This window comes from Dryobates pubescens, chromosome 22 (assembly GCF_014839835.1).
Source record: "Dryobates pubescens isolate bDryPub1 chromosome 22, bDryPub1.pri, whole genome shotgun sequence".
NCBI classification, from domain to species: domain Eukaryota; kingdom Metazoa; phylum Chordata; class Aves; order Piciformes; family Picidae; genus Dryobates; species Dryobates pubescens.
In genome coordinates, this window is record NC_071633.1 from 10,594,264 (window position 1) to 10,618,168 (window position 23,905).

The following is a 23,905-nucleotide window of genomic DNA, read 5'->3' on the forward strand; positions in this document are numbered from 1 at the left end:
CATGAACAACTCATTAGGAAGATGGCTGATTATGCAAAACAGGCAATGGAAGAAATAACAGCATAGAGCAGACTAGCAATAGTGAAACTCATTTAATTCTTCTTAGTGCCATGGTCTTCCCCCAGTCCAGACACTCTTCCCTCACTTAACATCAAATGTCTAAGTGAGAACAGAAAATTTTATTGAAAAAAAAAATTACAGAGAGTGTACAGAAAAATGAATATGCAGAGCATTTGGAGCAGCTCTTAGTAAAACGTTAAGCAAAGCAATATTATTGCTCCAAAGAAAGTCTGAAGTATTTCAATGAAAACACTTCTAAAAGCACATTAAAAAGATTGTTGAAAAGAATACTTGAGAAATACAAAATGTAATAGCATGAATAATGTAAAATGATGATAGTCTGGAGAGTCCAGATTTCAAAAGCAGAGATCAAAAAGAAACTTGACTTTATGCACATGAATGAGAACCAACAGATGTTACTCTGAGTGTGGAAATTCCTTCTACTGATTCTTACCCCTCACTCAAATGGGAAACATGCCCTAGTAATCATTCCTTTCAGCGACAACAGCATGCACACACAAAAGCTAGCTGGATGTTGCTTTGAAGAGATTCGGCTTAGAAAGTTAGTTTTTAGGAAAGACTGGAAAGTACATCAGATCTTTACAGAGGAACATGGATCTGTTGGAGAGGGTCCAGAGGAGGGCCACAAAGATGATCAGAGGGGCACCTATTCTATAAAGACAGGCTGAGGGAGCTGGAAGGCTCCAGGGAAACCTTATAGCAGCCTTCCAGTATCTCAACATCTCCATTAAAAAAAACAACCAAAGAACTGAAAAAAAATCCACCCAAAACCCAACAAACGAAAACCAAAGTAACAGCAATACTTCAGTTTCCATACCTGTTTCCTCATCTTCTTCAGCTTCATCATCATCATCGCTGTCATTTTCATGCTCTGCATGACAGGCATATGCTCTTTTCAATCCATTAAATAAAAGGATAAAAGCTGGCAGGATCTGGCCAGCAACTTGATTTAAAACTTGTGGTATTTGCTCCAGATCAATAAGAGCACAGAGGCCAAGTACGCACATCTTTCTATCATGCAGTCTATAAAACAAGAGTAACACAGTTTCAAGTTTCATTATGACTTACAAGCAGGTAACAGAGAGGTGTATCACAGAGAATAATCTTCAAAATTAGAAACTTACCCCAGGAAACAGTCCACATCATTAAGCCACTGTGTTATGAAGTGATTAGTGACAGGCTCCACGTTATTGGGAAAACGAAGATTTTCCAATGTATTTAATAGTAAATGAGGATTGTAATACAAAGCAGCTATGGCAACCTGGAGGCACATTGTTCGCAGTTCACTTGTTTTCACTTCTCTGGTCAATCTCTCCAATGCAGCTTCCACAAATAAGGGTATGCACTGAAGAGTGAGAAACATTACAAGTTTAGTGATCAAAAAACCCAACAACTTTGTAGTTCAGTATTTCACACTAAAATTAAGAAATGGCATAAAACCATACAGAGGATATAAAATGGGTACAATTTTTAACTGCCAGCAGAAGTCATAAACAAAGGTGAAATGAAAAAGTGAAAAGATTTCATCTACTCCAAGCACATGGATTTTGTGACATCATGAATAGTAGATGTAATTCCTGGTTCTATACTCTTGAGTTTTCAAAATGACAAGGAGAGGAAATGTGTACACTAGGAAATCCAGAAAAGTCAACTTAGTCTAATATCCTCAACAAAGTCAAGAGATATTATTAACATTCCAAGAAAACAGCTATTCAAAGGAGTAGTCTCTTCAGCGATGCCACAATGAAAAAAAGAGAAGATTCACTACAGCAAGATTTTCTTTCAAATAAATTAAAAATTACTTCAAGGAACTATACCCACACACTTAAAAAAACAAACAAAAAAGGCATTTGAAGGGCTATTAGACAGGTGCTTGTCGTGTACACAGCAGAAGCAGACAAAGCCACCTTGCAAATTCAGCTTAGGTACCTACGTAAAGGAATCACCGATTCTTCTGGCATTACTTGGGCTTCTAGGAACTTCATTCTTTAACTTTAATGGAATAATTTTCATTAAACATTCACTAGAATTCTTAGAATATAGTTCATTGACTCTTAGAACCAAGATGCTTCTAAACAGTACTCGTCCAGATTCACAAAAACACTTAAATTTTGCAGTGTCCTAAATTCTGATGACAAAGTGCGCTGTAACTATCTCTGCAGCGCTGTTAACTGAGTAAAATTCAAGCTGACAGTAATACTAGCCAGACTACACAAACTTCTCAGAACATGATAATACATTAGCAATTAAAATTTGAGAATAAAATCTTTTTAAAATACTAAGTTATAGCAACCAAAGTTGCTACCAACCTGATCAATGCCACGCCCTTTACACTGAAGGATAATGACTTCTAACAGCTTTGCTGCATGACATTCTGCATCTTCTCCAGCAACTCCTGTAAGGACCTGAAAAATAATACTTATTGCTCATGATACCCCTTCCAAAAGTATTTTCTATATGCTGCTTGTTTTGAAAAGTTGATAGAAATTTACAAAGCTAGTGTATATATCATCAGTAAAGCAGCCCAATCTACAGCAATGGCTCAGTAGCACAACCAGACTGAGACATTGCAGCATGTGGGTAAAACTGAAATGCATGTACAAATATAGGCACAGAGCTTGCAAGAGTAACTGCCATTTAAAAAAAAGGTTTCTTTCCATACACAAAGCAAACATTCTTATGCATTGATGTACTGAATATTGTAGAAATTGTATTTATAAATTTGGGATATCAGTACCTAGAACTTCTCTGTTAAAGATTCACTGTACTCCATTGAATATCCAGAAGCAGAAAACTAAAATCATCTTTGATTACTATTACTCATTATAAAATATTAACACTGTCTTATAAAGAAGTAATTTCCTTAATTAGGGCTAACAGACTAGAAAGTTCTGTCTATATATATTGACTGGATAAAGAAAACCCAGTGGACAGCTGCCTCTAATATACAAGAGCTGAGAAGCCAAGTTAAATACAAAAACAACGTGCAAAAGTGATTGGACCGCATCAGAACAACTGCATTCTGCTCCAGCTTTCATCACTGACTTGGTACGAACTTGGGAAAATAACCTTCTATTCCTATCCCTCTGCTTTCCATCCCTATTGCACTTGGTTTACCTCAGAGATTCAAGACCTTTAGCACACGTACGGCATCTGGTCTCCTAGCCATAGTGAGGATACAGTTCTTAAATGGAAGAAACCAGATGGAAACCTTCTGCAATACAGATACATGTGCTTTGTATTCCCATATGCACAGTGTATTGCACAAAACACGTGCACAAAACCCTGGCTTGTTTAATCTGCTTTTGTTGTGTATGATTTGTTTTTTCCCTTTTAGCAAAAGCACATATCTGAAATTTGATGCAACCTCTTGAAATTTTTCTGTGGAACCACACAGCAATATTAAATGGCATAATGCTTTAAGAGCAGAAAGCAGAATTCTTCCATTTCAGTGTCTGTTATTGAGGAAAAAAGTATCTAGTTTAGCAGTCTATTACTTCAGAGATCACAGGTTTTGTTATCACAAATGAATCCACTTACCTTCTTACACATACTGTAGATCATTTCAAGGTATTTTGTGTCTGACAGAAGTGTATCTGTATCAACAGTGACATAATTATGCAAGAGAGGCATCATGTCTGTAATAAATGAACAATGACTGGTTAGATAGTTTGCATGTTTTATTAAACAAGCTGTTAAAATCAGGTTGAAATCCATGTATTACATTTCCTGTTTAAAGTGTGTTAAGGTGAACATGCATCTAGTTATAGATGCCTTAGCAAAGTCTGGTTGCAGCAAGAGCAGAATAAAATACTTCAAGTGCACTCCAATACTACACTCAGTTAAGTGACCGCCCTAGTGTTTCAATAAAGATGCAATATAGTATAGCAATAATACAGCTGAAATCACATCTATGAAAACATTAGTTTCTGATTTATTTGAATTACTTACCAGTAAAATAATCAAAACCATCTTGCTGAAATACTTCAAAAACAAGAGGAAGAAGCTGCCACATTTGTGCAGAAACTTGTTGACACGTCAGACTATGAGCCAAAGAAAAGATCTCCTCATAGAACTCTAAAACAAAGAGAATCTAGGTAAATGTAATGCCAATCCCATACATCTAAAATAAGCCAACAAAAGCACTAATACCTAATACATGCTGCTGCAAAACTGTTCCAATCACTTGCAAACAGATCCCTTCCAGCTGCTGGGTAATCTGAAAAAAAAAAATGAAATTGACCATTTTCAGTCCTTTGGAGTCAAAATTAAACACATTTTAAAATAAAAATACTCAAAGCAGTTTCTATTTATAAAATATAGTCTTCTAAAACCAGTTCAAAATTTCTCATGTTTTATAGCAATAAATGTGCAAGAGCAGCACCCAGTTAAGGACTGGTAAGATGGCTTTTAATACAAGGTGGTTTGGGAATATTCTTTGATTAAAAGAATCTCATCATAGGGTATCCTTTAAGAGGAAAAGCTTCACAGCAACCCTATACAACAGTTCAGTCCCACTAAAACCACAGTGAGTAAATGTATATATCAAAGGGGTAAGCAGTGAAGTGGCAGGAAGTATGTGCTGCTCTGGAAAAGTGACATTAAAAAAAAAACAAAACTGAAACCAAACAAATATGAAACTACCTCCTAAACCTAGCTTAGGATGCTCACATACTATGTGGACAAATGTTGGCCTATAGATTCAGATGCTCTTTCCAATTGGTATCTATTAGTTCATGGAACAGCTAACAATAGCCATTAACCTGCTTAGAAAACTTACCTTGCACAGGGACAAATACAGGTTGAGTTTCTGGTAGAATACATAGAATACATAGAATACATAGAATAAACCAGGTTGGAAGAGACCTTCAAGATCATCGCGTCCAACCCATCACCAATCCAACACCGCCCAAGCAACTAACCCACAGCACCAAGCACCCTGTCAAGTCTTCTCCTAAAAACCTCCAGTGATGGCGACTCCACCACCTCCCCAGGCAGCCCATTCCAATGTGCAATCACTCTTTCTGTATAGAACTTTTTTCTAACATCCAGCCTGAACCTCCCCTGGCGCAGCCTGAGACTGTGTCCTCTTGTTCTGGTACTGCTTGCCTGGGAGAAGAGACCAACATCTGTCTGTCTACAACCTCCCTTCAGGTAGTTGTAGAGAGTAATAAGGTCACCCCTGAGTCTCCTCTTCTCCAGGCTAAGCAACCCCAGCTCCCTCAGCCTCTCCTCGTAGGGCTTATGTTCCAAACCCCTCACCAACTTTGTTGCTCTTCTCTGGACTCGTTCCAGCAAGTCAACATCCTTCCTAAACTGAGGGGCCCAGAACTGGACACAGTACTCGAGGTGCGGCCTAACCAGTGCAGTGTACAGGGGCAGAATGACCTCCCTGCTCCTGCTGGCCACACTGTTCCTGATGCAGGCCAGGATGCCATTGGCCCTCTTAGCTGCCTGGGCACACTGCAGGCTCATGTTCAGTCTACCGTCGACCAGCACCCCCAGGTCCCTCTCAGCCTGACTGCTCTCCAGCCACTCTGACCCCAGCCTGTAGCTCTGCATATGCAGAACAGGATTTGAAACTAAAGAGCTAAATACCTTATCTCTTGGAACATTGGTCATCCTGTGTGACATGTCTCTAAATATGAATGTTTCAATGTTTTACAATTGAGTTCCTCAAGACTAGCATATAGTTACACAAACAGAAAGAATTTGCTGACAAAAACAAGCACATGAAAAGCTTGCTGAGCAGCTTTAGCAAGAAGTAAATGAGTCAAACTGGTCCTTGGTTTTATTGTGTGGCAGTACTGGATTCCACCCTTGGGCATTCAGAAAACATTATGCTGCTTCCCTAGTAAAAAGTCTTCAGAACTCCAAGAATACAATATAGTACTGTTTAATCACTAAAAAAAGTAGAACAAAAGTAAATAACCAAAGTTTTCATCACACTGGAGAATTACAGTGAAAATTGTATCATTTAGCACAGCTGCATTTACAGACATTGATTCTGGTGCAGAGAGCAAATTAAGCAGAGTCAATGTTCAATCCTAACTGAAGTTTTATCTGTTTCCTTTGAAGGGCGTAACTCATCAAATAAGCTGAGTTGACAGTTCTATCTGTTAGGACAACTTGCTTCCACCTATTTGAACAAGAACTGGGATTCTTACAGGGAATATTATGGCAAGGTGTATGCTCTATTACTGCAAGTGTTGTGTTACAAACACTACATACTCTGTTATGACTTTGTTACACAGCTGAGTGCTTCATTGTTCTGTTTTAAGGTATTTTTGGCTGAAAGTACAGTTTTTCAGAGAACATCAGGAACACTAGAACTACAAAAGACTTGCAGTATCTTAGACAATGCATATTAGCTTTGAAAGTAATTATTTCTTACTTCTTTGTGATCTTCAACTACACTCAGAAGTGTATCAATAGTATTAAGGATTCCCATTGCTGTCACTGCTTTGTCATCACTGCCCTCTTCATCTGGTCCAGTCTGGATCACCTGGTTAAATGTCATTGCCTGCATGTGATAGCAAAACAACCCATTAATATGTCATTTAATGAGGACGTGTGTGGAGATACAGAACAACTGTGCAAGTCTGTTATTCTACACCATTTAAGGAGGACTTCTACTAAAATAATGTGAATGAGTATTAAAAGCTCCATTCCAGTTTGTTTTCGAGAATGTTTGAATGTTAAGCTGCCTGAACTGTCACCATTTATCCATTTATGATTAAAAAGACATAAATGACATTACTTTTCATGCAAAAGATGCATTTTGTACAAGTAAGATTTTCTGACACAAAGTTTAATTGATAGCTGAATTGGATTGGACCACTTTGCATGTCAACTCCAGGAATGCCTTCAAACAATTTAACTCTGAGGCAAGGACGTTAAAGGGAAGCACTGAACTGACCTCTTCTTTTGAAACCATTAGTACAACTTGCTAGATATTATGGCCATAAGATCTGAATTTCTCAGGCAGATTCAAATTTATTTTCACAATACACAACATTATTTTCAGATTTTATTGAAAATATGCTCTTTAATTTCCCATTTTAAAACAGGAAATCTAAGTCACGTTGTAGAGACTACTTAAAATGTGCTACCAACATTTAGTCTTAACACTATGATTACCATTTAGTTCAAGTTATGAAGTCATTTGTGAGAAAAACCAAGTCTAAATGCAGAAGAAAAATACTTGTATCAAGGCACTTAAGCAGACTAGAGTAACAATGGATGGACAACTACCTTCATTTTAAATACCAATCTTTCACATACAAGATCTTGCTAAGTCACCAAAAAGTCTTACCAAATGCTGTGTCATTTCTACTGCAATTGGGGTAACTTCTTCACTATATTCACAGATCATCTTCTGAATCACATTAGTAAGATCATCATTTTCAGTCTCTCTTATAATATGAAGTAAAGCTTGCATTACAGGTCTAATGAATGGAGTAATATATTCTTTAGCTGTAAAACAAGTGGAAATACTTGAATTGATGTTCTTAGAGCACTACAGTATCAGCATAAGAAAGGCAATATATACTTTATTTAGTGCTTCGGCTTCAACATGCCAATACTATGGGTAATATAAAGCACTAAACCAATACTAACATTCTGATAAAAAACCCAACAAACAGTGTATACCAAGAGGATCACAACTGAAGTGTGAACATCAGGATTCTATAATATTTATGGAATACAAGATTACATATTGATGCAACTTTTAATTGACCAGGAATGGATACACACACATTTTTGTCAGATTATCTGAAGTATTTGATATAGTTTGTTTGCTTTGTGGTTTCTGAAGCAGCTCCAGGAATACAATATAATTTTTTCCAAGCTGGAAAATCACAGGAAATTATTTTAAATTACAACTGCAAGAAGAAATTAACATCAGGAAAGAGAGAATGAGTCTCCCTGAACATTACAATAACAATGCCTATTCCATTAAAGTTTGCTGTAGGTTTAGGAAAGCTTTAAGAAAGGAGGGCTACCTTTCTCTTGATTACTGATCAGAACTTGAAGTGCTATTGCAGCTTCCACTTTCACAGGCATTTCCCTATCATCTATCAGACACCGTCTTGTGAGCTCTAAGGCTGTCTGAAGATTCTGGTCACTCTTAAATTTCACTTCACAAAAATAATGAAGAACCCAACAAGCCTGAAAAGAAGACATTGAACGAGTTCAGTTACAAAATCTACACACAGGATTATTGACTATATGTATATCTATAACCTGCAGAATTATTACATCTGAAGTACAACTACTCTTGAATAAAGATACTGTAGAACTATTTCACAGATGAAGATGTTTGAGCGTTTGGAGGCTGGCCAGTGGGAGGCTTGTCTTTCAGACATCACTAGACCAGTACTATGATCTCAAGTTCATCTTTGGCTACAGGTTTTGTGTGAGCAGTACAGTTTAAATGCAAAACGCAAACAGACCGTACCACCAGACACGGATGGAAAACCATGCACACAGTTCTGCAGCCATTTCAGAACTACACAGTATCTAGCTATGAAGACGGATGCTAATCTCTGAAGTATAGAGTTTATTACAGAAAAGGTGCAAAAACTAGTGAATTAGAGGAAAAACTAGAAATACCATTCCTGAACTCCTTACTTGAAACAGATAGTTTATCTTAACAGTAAATCTTACGCTTTCTTACCCGTGCTCTCATGTAGCCCAGCTCACTGCTGAAGAGAGGGAAGACATGATTCTGCAGCATATATTCCATTTGATCTTTATATATCTTCTTCTGTTAGAATATGAATAGAAACACATCAGTTTAAAACTTGATATAAAAATTTACTTCTGAACCAGTAAAAAAATCATCACATGTAATAGCGTAAACAGCATAACAAAATCCTCAGGCTTCTAACTTCCTTAGAGAAGTCCGTTAACCAACAGCAAGTCCTGTATTAGTAATTAAACTTGGATCCTACAGGGACTTGCATAATTTTTAGTTAAAATAGCGATACCTTTTTTTCCTGACAATTTTTTGCTTGGCAGTACATTACTCTGGTATGAAAAACAGAAGTCATCAAGGCTACTTCTCAGAGACATGCTTCAAATACAAGTCCATGCCTTGCATCTTTTTTGCTACCATTCTAACATTCCATGCATAGAAAAGATCTTGTGAAATCAACAGCCTCTCACTGGATGGATTATTTTTGCTTCCTTCCACTAAAAATGGGAATGTAATTAAGTGCAGGAAATGGTAGCAGCTCTTACTAAAGGTAGAGTACTTACAGGAACTTAAACCAATAACCTAAACTTGAACATGACCTAATAAAATCTGTGCAAGTAAGCGGACAACAAAACCAAAACAATCAAGTTCAACAGCTTTAAAAACAAGCTGGCAGCAATTCAAAATGTTTTAAATTCAAAGAGAGATTCTCATTTCTTCTAGAGGCTTTATGTGAAAGGAGTTAAAACCAAAAGCACTAACAACACAAGAATCACCAGATTTGTTATGCTTACTTTCAGGAGAATTTCGGCCAAAGAACCAATCATATGTAAAGCACCATCTTTCTTACGAGGATCAGCATTTGGCTCCGTAAGGATTTGATAACAAAAGCCCATTGTCTTCTGCAAGACCTAGATTAAATGCAAGGTTAGTCAAAGTACTTCAGTCAATCTTCTCAGGTACCTTTCTCAGTGCTCTGAAATGCTTAAACATCTATTACTGTGCTTAAAGTCTGGTATTTGGATGTTTTATGTCTTGGTTACGAACACAACATTCTTGACAGACAAGTCCTAGGGGAATTGGCAAACACAAACCCCACGAAACAGACCAGTGCAAATTTTGAAATAAGCTTTAGTATACTGTGACAGAGAGAGGAAAAGTTAAACTTTTATCAGTAGTTCCTGCAGCAAATGGAGACTATAAATCTAGCCAACATATTTAAGCTAAATCCTTGAATAGCTTACCTCTTTCCTTTTACTACATGATGTAAACAGTAATGTCTGAGCAGCAGTTGTTGGAGAAATGAAGTCTTCAAATACATCTATTAAGGAAATATGTAACAGCTATAAATTTTGGTCCTTCACTACAGTTCATCATACTAATAAAATCTAATGATTTAATGTGAAACAGAAAAGCAACATTTCCCCTTTTTTTTCAGCTGGTTAATCATGCTTTCTTGACACAGGTATTCCAAGAGACAAACAACAGTAACACATGGTTTGAGATATCCAATACATGTGTTTCAGTTTCTTCATGCTCACTGGCTCTACGTGTCTGATTTGAAATTGTATGTCTTTCTTATTTGTAAGATAAATTTTTTCTAAAAGTAGAAGCAGACACAGTGGACAATTTTTGACATGTTATTTGCTGAACAATCACACACATGTAACTGATTTTAAAATCCTCAGTTTCTTAATTCTCTGCAGAAGAGGATTATCAGAGCCTGTATAACATCTGTACTGCTTACAGGTTTGCCTCTGACCAACTCCTAAACACATCAAGATTCCTTGTTCTAGCCACATAAAAGTCTTAGTGAAGGGAAGAATTTATTCAGGAAGTCTGAAATATCTTCTTTTTCCCCATCATGGAAGGACTTCATATAGCAAACACCACCACCAAAGTCACAAGCAAAAAGAGGTGAAATTAGGAAGTCTGGAATGCCGGCTTACTTCACGTTTCATTTACTATTACAGTAAATACAGGGCCTGAAATATTAGCTGTTGTAAAGTACCAACTTTTAATAACATCAAACACAAACAGTTAAAGTCTTGCTGAAATAGTTATAACTTAAAAACTCTGTCAAAATTACTACTTGCTCAAGTACAGAAACACATGCATCACTGTTGACTGTCAGATGCTATCTGGCTTTTCCACCAGAATATCCCAAAGATAAATAACTACATGAAGTTATACTATATGGATAATACAAACTGGTTTTATTTTTCTCTCCTGATTTTTTTTTTTTAAGGTTAGTTCCGTCTCCATTTTCACAAAAAAAAAACCCCAAAACCCCAAAATCCTGTCTTTTTACAAAGGCATATTTTCATGAGTGGATTTCAAATTCTCACCGAATTTCATGCGAATATATTCATAGGGATCTTCCTGCCAGAGCTCTTCGTCAGCATCTGTATAGCACATCAATGGAAAAATAACATCTTGGATAATTCCCTGCAATCAATAATAATTAAAAAAAAAAAAGAAAAGTTTAAAACATGCTAATGCTGCTACATCAGTCTGTTTCATCCTGTGTTTCAGTTTTTGTGCATCTGGGCACTTCTCATATAAAATAGTACTATTCTGAAACTACTCAAATGTCGTGAAGAGATTCTTTAACTCAAAGCTGAGTTACAACATAGCACATTAGATTTGCTTTGGATAACAGTGTATGATTCATGCCATAAACTCAGTAGTTAACGCCACCTCAAAATTTGTCATTTTGCTGTGTTACACAGTAGTTTCTAATAAAGTAAAGCACAAAGGACTGACAGCTCATTTTTCAAGGTAACCTCCACCAAACACACTTACACTCTTTCCACCAACAAATTCTAACGAAGGTCCCCAAAACTTGGAACATTAGCAAGGCTAGAACGACTGTACAAGACACTTCTGAATCATCTAAATATTAAACTCCAAAAATGGTTTACTTGAATATGAGGTTTCAGATTCTTCCAGGTGACTGCATGTGACACTCCTTGATTGATGTAGTTCAGTGTTTGCTGCAGAACTCTAGGAGCCATGTACTGCTTTTCCTTGTATTGATACAACACCTTCAACAAGACCTAGAAAAATCAGATGTCATGAACAGCTCATACAGAGCACAGAACATTTTACCCTCCTTCACAATCCTACATAACCCTCTAAATCTAACAAAATCCCCCTGTTCACTCATTAGACTAAAACAGGTACTGACTAATCCTTCTACTAAATGTCAGTTAATTTTTAAGACAATCTGCAGCTCCTTTCAGGGGTTGCACATCTTTTAAAAATGCAATCCCTAAATAAGCCAAAACATACACACTTAATTCATCATCAACACAGTCCAGGGGACATTTTCCTCTGGGGTTTACTAGTCCATCTTGCCACTGCCACTCTCTGAGAACATAAATCCATGCACAACCACCGGATATCTACACTCACTACCTGTATTTCTAAAGTCACACTACTGCATAGAAAGAAACTTTCAGTGATTTTAATCTCTTGAATTTTAGCAATTTTCTTTAAAGACCCAAGTTCTTGGTGTTTCCTAGATGAAGTAACAGTAAGGATCAAATTTGATTCAAAGTAAAGGAAAAAAGAAAGCATGTTGTTAATTTCTAAATTTATCTTTTCAAAGACTTCTTTTATCTTTAAGACCAGTAAGGTCTTAAAGAACATGTAATAATTGCCTGTCTGATGTCATCTACATGTGACAGATGAACAACACATTCTTGAGGAAGGCGATGCTGACTCCACTTGTCTGAGTAGAATGTGGGGATATATTTCCTAGCACTCAATGTGACAAATGTTCTTTTCCTTTCCAAACGTTGTTAAGACTTAAAAAGCTCCATGTATTTAGGAGATATTTCCCCTACTTCACCTCTTTTGAAGTCCCACATTTCATTATAATTTCATCAAGATTGAAAATAAAGAAACTCAACTAAGAACTGTTCTTCTCCTGATTAAAATAAAGGTTTTGAAGAAAACATTCTGCTCCCTGTAATTTTCATAAATTGTGTACTTACATTTTCAACCTGGTGACTTTTATATATTATGAGCTAATACAACAAAATTTACAAAATTACCTCAGATAATTTTAATAAATAAACTTGTTTCAAAAGAACAGAGGTCAACAGTACAGTCAGGGGCTGCAAATCAGATCCAAAAACTTCCCCACATCCATGGGAATTTTCTTGCTAGTTCAAAAAGTTCAAATTACTGACTTGACCACAAATGAACTCTAAAAGAGGCAGATGACAGTTCCTGCCCCACCATTCCATTCTGTTTCTTCAGGAAAACTTATAGGTTGCTGACATGTGGCAGGACCATCTGAATCATAAAGTTACTTCAGTAAAGGTAAATTGAGGATAGTTTGGTGTAACCCTTATACACAGGGTTAGAAACTGCTACAGTCCAGAAGATGCTCCATGTTTAACAGACCAGGTAGAAGAGGCAACCCCCAGACAGGGAGATGAGTGGAATGCTCAGACTTACCTGTTTGAGCAGGCTTTTGCAGAAGTCTGAGCTTAGCATTTAATGACTGAGTCAAACTGTATGAGCAGATTTTAAAAGGTAGGTAAAAAGGTCAACTGCACCACATAAATATTATACCTATCTGTTCCAGAAAAATTGATAGCATTTATCTAAAGCTCATCCATCTGAGGGCTTGTTGCATGAGACCACTGACTCTCTTGGCACATGATCAATCCTGCACAGGCTATTTTCAGTGGACTGTCCTACATGGCAAATTAATAGTTTTTTTTAATCATTCTTTTCTTTTAACCTACAGATATCAGCACTTTCCATACCAATATGCTTAAAAAAAAACCCCACAACTGTGAGACAAAGCAAAAAGCCTTTTCAGAAAATACTGAACAGAAAATCACTATGAACTCTGATCTTATCCTAATACTGCCCTCCCAGCATCTCTTACTTGCTGAACTCCAACAGCAAATGCCTTCAGGAACACTTCAGCAAACTCATTGTACTCCTTGGAAACATTACCAGGGCTTCCATACCTAGAATTAGAAGCAAGTATGCAAATTCAAAAGTGCAACTTGAATATTTGCTTGGATTTTGTTACGGGGTGCTCCAAAACCCCTTTTCCTCACCTCCATCAGCAGGTTTACATGGGGGAAGACAAAGGCATGAAATTGCCTTCCCCTCCCTGCTGAGGACTTGGGGGGAAGGGTAAAAGAGGTGCCCATTCTTCCCACATGGAGCTGAAGTCCCTCACATGTATTCACCCATGGGAGAAGCCTGCACTGGGATTTGGAACTGTGATTGGCTGGGTTCTTTGCACCCAGTAAATATTGGCACTGAACACATTGTCTAGGAAAATCTTAAATAGAGTGTGACCAGAAAGTGGTCTGGGCTCTCATTCTGGACTCGCTCTGCTCTCACTCTGGATTCACAGCAAAAGGAAAAATCAGCACACGGACCTGACTTCACCCCAGACCTGCCTACCCTGGGGTCCCGCTCCTTGCCTGTTGCTGGAGTGACCCTGCCTGCTGTAAAAACTGCGACTATTGGCTGGAACAGGCCGGCAGTGCAGCTTCTCTTGCACTGCTCAGACAGTGCTGCTACAGGAGTTTTGCCGTGTGGCAGCTGTGTCCAAGGACACTTTGATTTTGGCGGGTCCCTTTCCCTTTGGATTTGTGCCGCATTATCCACAAATTGGATTATAAACTTGCAGTTCTGGAGCCTGCCACTGATGAGAGACATAGGGACTACCTCCAAATTCCTGCTCCATCCTCATGAGTACACCTGGCATTCTCGTTGGCTTTCCCTACAGTCTGTCCTGGCTTGCCTGCATTTTATATGTGGGGTAGAGCTATTTTGTGGCTTAGCCTTTTCCATTTTCTGAATTATCTAAATTATACTAAAGCTGCCCATAAGCATCCTTGTAGAATTCACAACCAAATAGAACCTGCAAATCAAACCTAACTAGTTTGTACATCATTTTGGGGCAGGGTTTTTGGAAAAATAAAGATAACTATATTTTTCTAATTCCTGCCTCATTAATTTAATCCCAATCAAAACAGATTTTTAAAAAATAAGGAAAGAGAATACCTTTCAAAAAGTCTAGCTAAGATATGTAAAGCCCACTTCTTGCATTTCCACCAAGGCAACTCAGGTCTATCATCTTCATCAACTTGAAGAGTTTCCTTTATGGGGAAAAAAAAAAAAAAAGAAAAAAAAAAAGAAGAAGGAAAAAAAATTACCAACTATTCTCAGAGAGATAATATATAGCATATTTTGTAATTAATTTGCCATTTTCACATCTAGCTTTGTACAAGTATAAAGTACAGCACATCTAAAAACAAAACCCGTGACACGCCTCATAAATGGCAAATTCTTGCAACAAGTCAAACTAAATTGTGCTTTAACTTGAAAACAGAACCCTCATAAAAGTTACAGATTTTCAACATTTCTCTAGTCTGTTTAAAAAAAAGACCCCGTTTGTCTTCAAAATTTAATTTCTTGTTAATCTATTGGGAAAAAAAAAAAGGCAAAAGTAAGAAACTAAACTTTTAAACATTCGAGTGAGTTAAAAATAGGTAAGCTTCAAGATAAATAGCCAAGAGCCACTTACAGCTGGTACATCTCTATCAACAACAGTCTTCAGTATTTCTATCCATTCAGTCAGATTTTGCTGATTTATCAACTCCAAAGGTAATGTATACTTATTAAAAAAAGACAAAATAAATGTATGATTATAAAGCAATATGAAAACAATGCTGCTTTCAGCTAGAATTCAGCTTTTTCAAATCTTTTGTCTACACTTCCCTAACTTGAAAGGCGAGCACATTACTCAGAAAACCAGTCTAAGCAACTTAACACAACCTAGACCACGTCTTCAGTATCTTCAAAAGGTGCTAGAGGTCTTCACTCCGTTCTACTTAAGTATTTTCTTTGCATTGCATAAGTGTACTTTACACTGATTTCTGAAGCAATTAACTAACTGCATATTCCAAACTGCTGCACTTACACTGGTAATTCTATGTAAGCTGCGCTCTCAATCCACAAGTACTCTACCTAGAGGATGGCATGCATAAGTGCTATCTGATGCCAACCAGGAATAGTAATGTACAGAAGTGCAGCACAATCAAGTATACCAAAAAATCTGTGATTCATATCACAGTTTAGTAGTAGGGGGAATGATTCAGATGCAATCTAATATTTTGAATATTTCTGTCATCTACTATTTTAGAAAAAAGCATAATGCTTTAAACTACTGATCAGACATATACAAAGTTTATTTTGTACCTGGACAAGGGCATAAAATATTTTGAATATCTGTTTCTGGATGAGGACAGACTGATCAGATGGATCATTGAGGAGCTGAATGAAACTATCCTTCAGAACTGGTAGAAAATGTTGCATTGCAGCTATCAAAGGACTCCGCTCTTCTGGTTTCTTGTACCTTTAAATAAGAAAAAATTAAGGTTTTAGATTTTTCAAGTAGCTTTTGAATTTTAAAAGTCCACCTTTCCCCAGTGTAGACACAAGTCGGTTATATTACAGTTCTTAAGAACACATGATTTTAAAAACCCTCCCCATTTTCGGTTATAGAATTTGAAATGAAGCTACAGCCAGACGCCACAGTGAGAAGGCAAGTTAGAAAACCGCTGAGCATCCATTACTCCACTATATCTCCACATCATTTTTCTGCTAGTAATGCATTCCTGCCACCTTACTCACTCGGAATACTATATCATGTTCAGCCACACCATTACTATAGTGAAAAGCAATCAGAGCACTACAAAAACTGCAAGCAAAAAGGTACACATTTATTGCCAAGAACAGCAGATGCTGGGGCTAGTCAGTAGAATTCCATAAAGACATTTATCAGACTTCACAATTTATCAAAGTATTGCCAAAAACTAGATTACTTCACTGACATTAAGAAAATAAACTGTAAAGTCTCTCACAGCTTAACATTGATGTCTCTCATATGTTACTGTTTCATTTGCCCAAATCTAACAATCTGATAGAGAATGTAGGCTTCAAGGCTATGTGTCAGGCTCTGAGCAGGCTTTGATTGCAATCCCCCTTGAAATACTGGCTCAGACCTTCCCATGCTGGTGACAGTCCACCAGTTGCCTATGCTGAAAACAAGACTTCATTCCCTATCTCAAAACATCTCAAAATTCCTGAAAGAAATGAAAGCTGCATTTGAAATCTTTCCTCCAACTCTTAGAAAGAGGAAAGTCCTCAATGACTCAAGAGTTATCACAGTAGACTAGGATCTCGTCCATACCAGTGATGACAAGAACAAAGTAAAACGTAGTTTAAGATTGCATAGCATTATTTTTTTTGACTAAGCAGTACAATACTCTTCTGGGAGATATTGGGGTTGGGGAATTGGGTTTGGAGATTTTTAAAAATACTTCCCAATACAATCCCAATTTGCAGCAATACAAGATAAAGACAGCTCAGCCTGACGGCAGGTAGTATGTTCTGTAGAACTACAACAGAACACTGAACTTGAAAATGCTGTTAAGTAGTAGTTTCCATGTATTATCAGAGATAGATGGAAGGAATCAATGTTACTCTGGAAAACCCAGGTTTCATTTCCATAAAAGACAATTTGGGAAAAAACCTTCAAAAATACATGTCTGTGAAAAGAGCAGCTATTTAGTCCTGCTGGTCAAGATCCAACCAGATAAAAAAAGTTGAAGAGTCCCAAAGTATTTACCTTCCACATAAAGTAAAAATAATTCAGTAGTATTCAAGCAGTAAAAAAAAGTAATGAAAGTCATAACACTATGCAGATTTTTAAAAAGAAAAACAATCCTGATGCACATAATTTAACAATTTTTACAGAGATCTGCTCACACTCCTATTGCTACACAATTAAATGTGCAAATTCCCACATGATTTGTGAAAATGACCCTTGCTGACCCAGAAAGCTAAACAAGTGTGAGCAGTTGCTGGCCTCAGCTGAAGTGTTTGATCAACAAAGACTGTGAACACACCTTACCTTCGTTAATCACACAATGACTGTACTCATATAAAAATTCTTCCCTGAATGAGGACTGCTATAATCATAATACACTACCAGTGAACACTACTTCATTTGCATCTCACAGATCTCTGCTGTATATTTGGTTAAAGACATTTAAATTAAAAACAAACAAACAAATATATATTAAAAAAAAGCATGTAAAACTAGTAATTTTCAGCCAGAGAAATATTCTAATGTGGGCTTACAAAGCTCTTTACAGCACTCCCATAGGGGTGGGCAGGGGGGGAAGAAAGAAACATATTCCCTTATTTTACACTAATTTATGTAAAATTAACAGAATTGGATATGAAAAATTTTAATGCAACATTTAAAACCAAGTACTTGAAATAAAAACATTAGGCAGAGTGTTCTGAAAGAGTAAACTGTGGATTGCATCAGTTCTACTACAATTCCCTGACTCTAGGATAGCACTTTTCCTTGATCCAAATAAAATGAACTTCCTACCTGTGAGCAGCAACAGCTACACTCCACAGAACTTCTCAAAACACACACTCAGCTTTAAAGCTCTGAGCATAATACCAGAAACAGGGCAAAGAACAATCACCTGTATTCCAGCCCAATGCATACAAGAGAACAGTGGGCTTTGTTAAAGATTTCCTGTGATGGATTGGATGAGGCTATCAAAATGATCACACCAAAGTCAATCAACTAATTCTGAGCTTCGAGTCATTCAAGATTTTACACTCTGAAACCTTTATATGCTTACGGTCACTGTGACCTAGAGTACCAATCGTTTAACAAGTCTAAATCAGGTTTAAATAAATAAGGCTTTGTAACATCTTTTTTCTGATCTCAAACCTTGAATGAAGGGAAGATATAAGCCAACATCTGCATTGCAACCATTCAAGAGTATTTTCCACAACCGTAATTTCTTTCACCCTTGCAGAATCTTCCACACGATTCTACATTGTTACAATATACACACAGAATACAAAAAATACACAAATATATTAATTCTCCTGGTTTATTTGGTAGAAAAAAAACTTACTCATAGTTTTTCACAAGTTGATAAAGACAAAGAAGTATTCCAAGCCAACAAGCACTGTTGTCAGACTGAAGATAAAATCCAATTTTCTCCACAACTGCAGTCCAGCGACTAGGATAGTCATGCTTGATAATATGATGAATGCAAGTAGTAAGCTGTACTCTAGAAATCAAATGCACAATAATTAAATACATTACTACTCTTTTAATTATATTCTTGTGGTACTGCAAGAGCCAATATTGCCCAAACTTAGACATACTTCAAGTTTTGTTCTGAAAGTTTAGGTCCTGTACTTTCTGCTTAACATTGTCTGTTTGAGGAACTTTAACACACGTGGCACATGCTGAAAACTGGTTTTCCATCTGCATTTATTTTACACTTAAGATCTACAGTATAAGATAATGATGCTCAGCATGCAATTGACCATAGTTGTGCCAAAAAAACCCATAAACCAACCAAATAAATTCAAGAGTGAGAATCCATAACCCACTCATGAACAGGTTAAACCTGCATACCTAATCAGCTCAGGAGAGTGAATAATGGCTTCTACAATGTTTTCACGAATACAGTGTCTATCTTCTTCTGGGATGGAGTAAGGTGGAATCTCTCCTGGGGCAGTTTCACGATCTGGCCAATACTGGGTTATCATATTTTTCAAGTAAATAACTCCTGTGAGACAAAGTGGAATATAAGCTGATAGCTATTCAAAGTACAAATCAAACACACACTTTACTAACAAATCTATTTTAGAGCAGAACTGACGGAAATTACTAATTCATTAACCGCTTCTGGATAGGAGAATCAAAATACATAAACCATGCAAATGGTTGTTCTTTTTTATATTTGTTGTGATGTCTAATTTTAGTTCCATAAAGAATGTGTTTTCCTATAAAAATACCAACCATACTGCTTTTATCTGTGCTATGGATAAATAGTTGCAGAACATTTTTAGCAACACTTTCCTTAAGAATCCTTTGCAGTTGTCATCTTGGTATTTTCATCAAGACAAAGCTAATCAGTGGCTACCTAAATCATTCTTTGTAAGCAAAAAGGAAAAAAAAGTCTAATTAAGTTTGTGATACAGGACTGAATGCTAAATAGAAATAGCTCCTTTACACCAAAGTTATGAGCACAGCACTTTGTAGCAATTAGGCTGATGGCACAAATGCCTGTATTTAATATTTGACAACCAGAACCAAACTGTGTTTGTGGCACAATACAGATTACAGCACTTGGAAAGAAAAGAGATTACTAAATCCAACAAGAAGTCTCAAATGATGAGCTAATAACAAAGTTACTGTTAATTTAATTCTATATACAAATTTGTAAAGCAACTTCCCAAATTTCATATGCACCTCCTGAAAGGATCTGCAAAGGTAAGAAACATTCAGCAGATACATGCTACGAGACTGAAGAGATGCAGACTTCAATCTGTCCTCAGTGAAATTCATCATGCCCTTAACTGCTTTGCAAAACATGCAGTGTTTGTAAGCTATGTCCTGTATGATCTGTCTCCACTCTCTACAGACTGCTTGGGTTTTTAATCATCTTACACTGAGGGTGAATTTTCAGAGGTTGTTATCAAACCTCTCCATTTTTTGTATGTTATACATGTTAAGCAGTGATTTATTTTTTTTTTGAGTCATCAGCTGAATGGTACCCCTAAGCAGCAAGATAAAAATGAAAGAAACAGCTCAGGACTATGATTTGAGTGACTCCCAGTCAATCAGAATTTGAAATTGAAATAATTGCACTTCTTTAACCAGTAGCTGCATACATACTCGTGTGTATGCACCATTAAAACAGATACAATGAAAAGATTTGAAAACTTGCCTGCCTGTCTCACTGGTAAATCCAGTTGCTCAGACATAGTGATCTGAAGCAGAGTTGAAACAAAGTTCACTGACTTATGAGCCTGGAGAGAAAAGAGAAAGAAAACAAACATCAAGAAAACAATAAATAAATTACAAACCAATATTATTTAGTCATACTCTGTCAAGTTTTCGAATACTGTTAGGTTTTACAGTATCTTTATAATGATGTAATGGCATCAATACAATACTAGTAATTCAGACAGTTTCACAGTAGTCAGCTAATCACTGAGAGCATTCCAAAGCTTCATGCTCACTGTATTTTGAAGAGGCATGGGGGAGGAAAAACCCTACTGCTTAAGGTAATGGAGTTGGGGAAAAAAAATATTAAAAAAATCATTAAACAGGCTCCAGGAACCAGCCTTTTACAGTTACCAAACGTGTTCTTCATTCAGAACAAACACCTACTTGAAAGAATATCTACATAGGCAGAAAAACCCAAGCAAGTTTACAATGACTTTTAGTGAAGGATGAATTAATCATATAATAATATAACAAACAGATGGCAACCATGTCTTAAAACCAAGCCCAGCCTTAAGTAGGCCTGTCCAACTTTCTGAAAAACCAGCTTCAAGTGACAATTTATCCACTACTGCAGCAACTGTTAGCATAACCATACCACAGTAAATCAACAGTAGTGAGACCTAAATCCAGAGTAACAACTTCATAAAGATTTGCAAGAGTTTACTTCGAATGAGTATATACTCATTCTGTGCACTAAAAACCTACAAGCAACAGAAAAAACACACAAGCAACACTGTGTCTGGTCTAACTGAAATGTTTGTTATCTTTTACTGCAGTTCCAGGTCCATTCATTTCCTTATTTTCTTAACTAACATGAATAGACACATTTCTCCTGAAATACAGACCAAATGACATTATACCCTAAATCAGAACAGTATTCAACTATACGCCTGACATTAATATCAGCAGAAGTATTCCTGTACTTAAATGTGTTATTATGAACTTGCTGAAGAAAGCTTTTAGTTTCAATAACCTTTATCCCACCTATGAATAAGGTCATATTACAGGCTGCACAAAATGGAAATGGACTTAAAAGTCCAAAACAACACAAACTGATGTCACTCCACAATGACTATGATAAACATTAGCTACCTTTTCAATAGTAAAGATTTACAGGGTATTTAATGTTTGGAAACTGAAAAGCATTTAATCTTGTAATTTTAAAAATGAAGGATTACTTTCTCTTTTTCCTGATAAATGACAATTATTCCTTTAATGAAAACTATTAATTTCAATTAAAAAAAAAAAAAATAAAAAAAAATTGCATAATAACTACCAGGAAATTCATGGGAGTATCACAACATGCTGAATACAAAGTGTGTCTCAAATGCACCAAAAATACACAGCAGTGAACAAAACTTCCACACTGAAATTTAATAAAATACCAAAGAATAATACTTTCTATAGTTAAATTTTTAAAAAAGCTACAGAAAGAGGAAAAAAGCTACAGAAGCTCCCTGAAATGTCAATTCTATTAGTATAAAGATTAATGTATTTTCACTTGATTCTTTGAACTGTAACAAGTTTAAAGGGATAGGACCAAAACATCTATACCATTATAGATGGTCTTCTTGGGTTTCTTTTCAAAGTATCATCCCTATTAACATCTCAAGTGTCAAGATGCCAACCAACCACAATGATGAGCTACTTTATCACCCTTAGTGCTCAAAGCAGATTCAGACTGAAGTAATTTATGCTCGTATTAAGGTAGCAAAATGAAAATACCTTGTGCTTAATAAGCTGCACTAATGCTTCTATGAACTATATATGGAATATGAAGGATCCACAGACTCTTTACAATGACTTCTTCCTTCCCATGCCACTTAAAGGAAAAAAGTTCCAATGAAACTGAAATGCAGGGAGGGCAAGGGCAGCTAACAGGAATGCACATGTGAAATGAATGGACAAACCCCCAGGTATTACAATAACCTGTCACTTGCTCCCTTTTTTGCTTTACCATTCAAGAGAACATCCAATGTTTTATTGGCATTCAGAAAAAACAACTGAGTATAAGCCAAGGCACCATATAGGTCCTGATTTTCTATCTGTGGCATAAAAAACACTGAACACGCATCTATTTCACCTATTACAGTCTTCAGTAATTTTGCACTGTAAAGCTGGCTGCCTCTCAGGACATCATGCTCCTCATGCTCCTCTCCACTGATAGCACTGCCAAAAAGAACCAAAACAAAACTAACCAACCCCAAAACCCCACACTTGTTTTAGATACATATTCTACACAAACACTAGTTTTTGTGTTTAGTGCACACAATGAGTCAGAACACTTTGCTACACAACAGGAGAGTTGCAAACGAAGGTTCATTAAAGGTCTATCAGGGAACTATCTGAATGTAGAGGATTCTGCTGGCCCACACACACTCCAGTCTCCAAAAGAATTGCATGCGCTGAAAGTCACTGGCAGGTAGTGTTATTCTACACAGAAGTCCTATAGCTCCAGCATGAAAATTTAATCCAGGATTTCACAATGGTTACTATCACATACTCTAAACTGTGTGGGGAATAGAAACAAGTTCTGACTTTCATGTTCTGGCATCAGTGAAACTTTGTCTCTCTCTTGCTCCTTGTTCACACATACTCTTTTTAAAGGTACTGGAGAACTACAATGATAACTGGAGGGGAGGGGGGGGATGGTCTGTCACAGTCCAAGTCTGTACATGTAACTTAACATTTTAAAAAATCAAAACCAAAACTTATCTCAGGTCCTTCCCCCTTATTAATCCTCCAACACGCCGTGTCACTGGTATGACTTTGTTGTCTTAGAGCCAAAGAATTCAGGGACTTTTCCCAAGAGCAATCTTTGCTATGCAGCCTCACTAGCTAAGGAATGTAATCTATCAGACCACAAACGTTGCACGACTGTCTGTTAATATCAATCACTGTTCCAGAGCATACAATTTTTTTGTGTATTTCATTGCAGTTTTTCCCCTCATACTTGGTTTGTCAGCCATGTGCTAAAACACTTTTGAGAAAAGCAACATAATCTGAAACGTAAATAAAGTTCACAGTGAACACTGAAGAGACCACTTCACAGCATATGAACTATCACAGTTAATTACCATGCACAAAAACACTTTTTCCTCCAGTAATGACACTCGCTCAAGCCAGTTACATTTATCTTCAATCATAGAATTACTCACAGCTCACACAATACCTGCATGTCACTAAATGATAAAACCAAGATGCTTCATCTCAGGTAAAAAGGCCTCCATGCATTC

At 36.7% G+C, this 23,905-nt stretch overlaps 1 protein-coding gene and 1 non-coding gene across 2 annotated transcripts in view; both read right to left on the reverse strand.

Annotated features, from left to right (window-relative positions):
* The window catches only part of IPO7 (importin 7), a 33,569-nt gene that overhangs the window by 4,973 nt on the left and 4,691 nt on the right, over positions 1–23,905 (reverse strand). The window contains exons 2-22 of the mRNA XM_054171674.1: positions 20,608–20,689; positions 19,290–19,443; positions 18,778–18,936; positions 16,028–16,184; positions 15,354–15,443; positions 14,831–14,925; positions 13,692–13,776; positions 11,707–11,841; positions 11,131–11,230; positions 10,027–10,103; positions 9,577–9,693; positions 8,762–8,851; positions 8,088–8,253; positions 7,397–7,557; positions 6,476–6,604; positions 4,234–4,300; positions 4,033–4,158; positions 3,622–3,719; positions 2,391–2,486; positions 1,206–1,426; positions 899–1,104 (exon numbers count right to left, since the gene is read on the reverse strand). Of these exons, the coding sequence (XP_054027649.1) occupies positions 899–1,104; positions 1,206–1,426; positions 2,391–2,486; positions 3,622–3,719; positions 4,033–4,158; positions 4,234–4,300; positions 6,476–6,604; positions 7,397–7,557; positions 8,088–8,253; positions 8,762–8,851; positions 9,577–9,693; positions 10,027–10,103; positions 11,131–11,230; positions 11,707–11,841; positions 13,692–13,776; positions 14,831–14,925; positions 15,354–15,443; positions 16,028–16,184; positions 18,778–18,936; positions 19,290–19,443; positions 20,608–20,689 (2,611 nt within the window). The remainder of the gene's footprint in view (positions 1–898; positions 1,105–1,205; positions 1,427–2,390; positions 2,487–3,621; positions 3,720–4,032; positions 4,159–4,233; positions 4,301–6,475; positions 6,605–7,396; positions 7,558–8,087; positions 8,254–8,761; positions 8,852–9,576; positions 9,694–10,026; positions 10,104–11,130; positions 11,231–11,706; positions 11,842–13,691; positions 13,777–14,830; positions 14,926–15,353; positions 15,444–16,027; positions 16,185–18,777; positions 18,937–19,289; positions 19,444–20,607; positions 20,690–23,905) is intronic.
* On the reverse strand, positions 8,399–8,580 carry LOC128898383 (small nucleolar RNA SNORA23). The gene has a single exon (XR_008462823.1). It is a non-coding gene; the product is annotated as a small nucleolar RNA SNORA23 (small nucleolar RNA).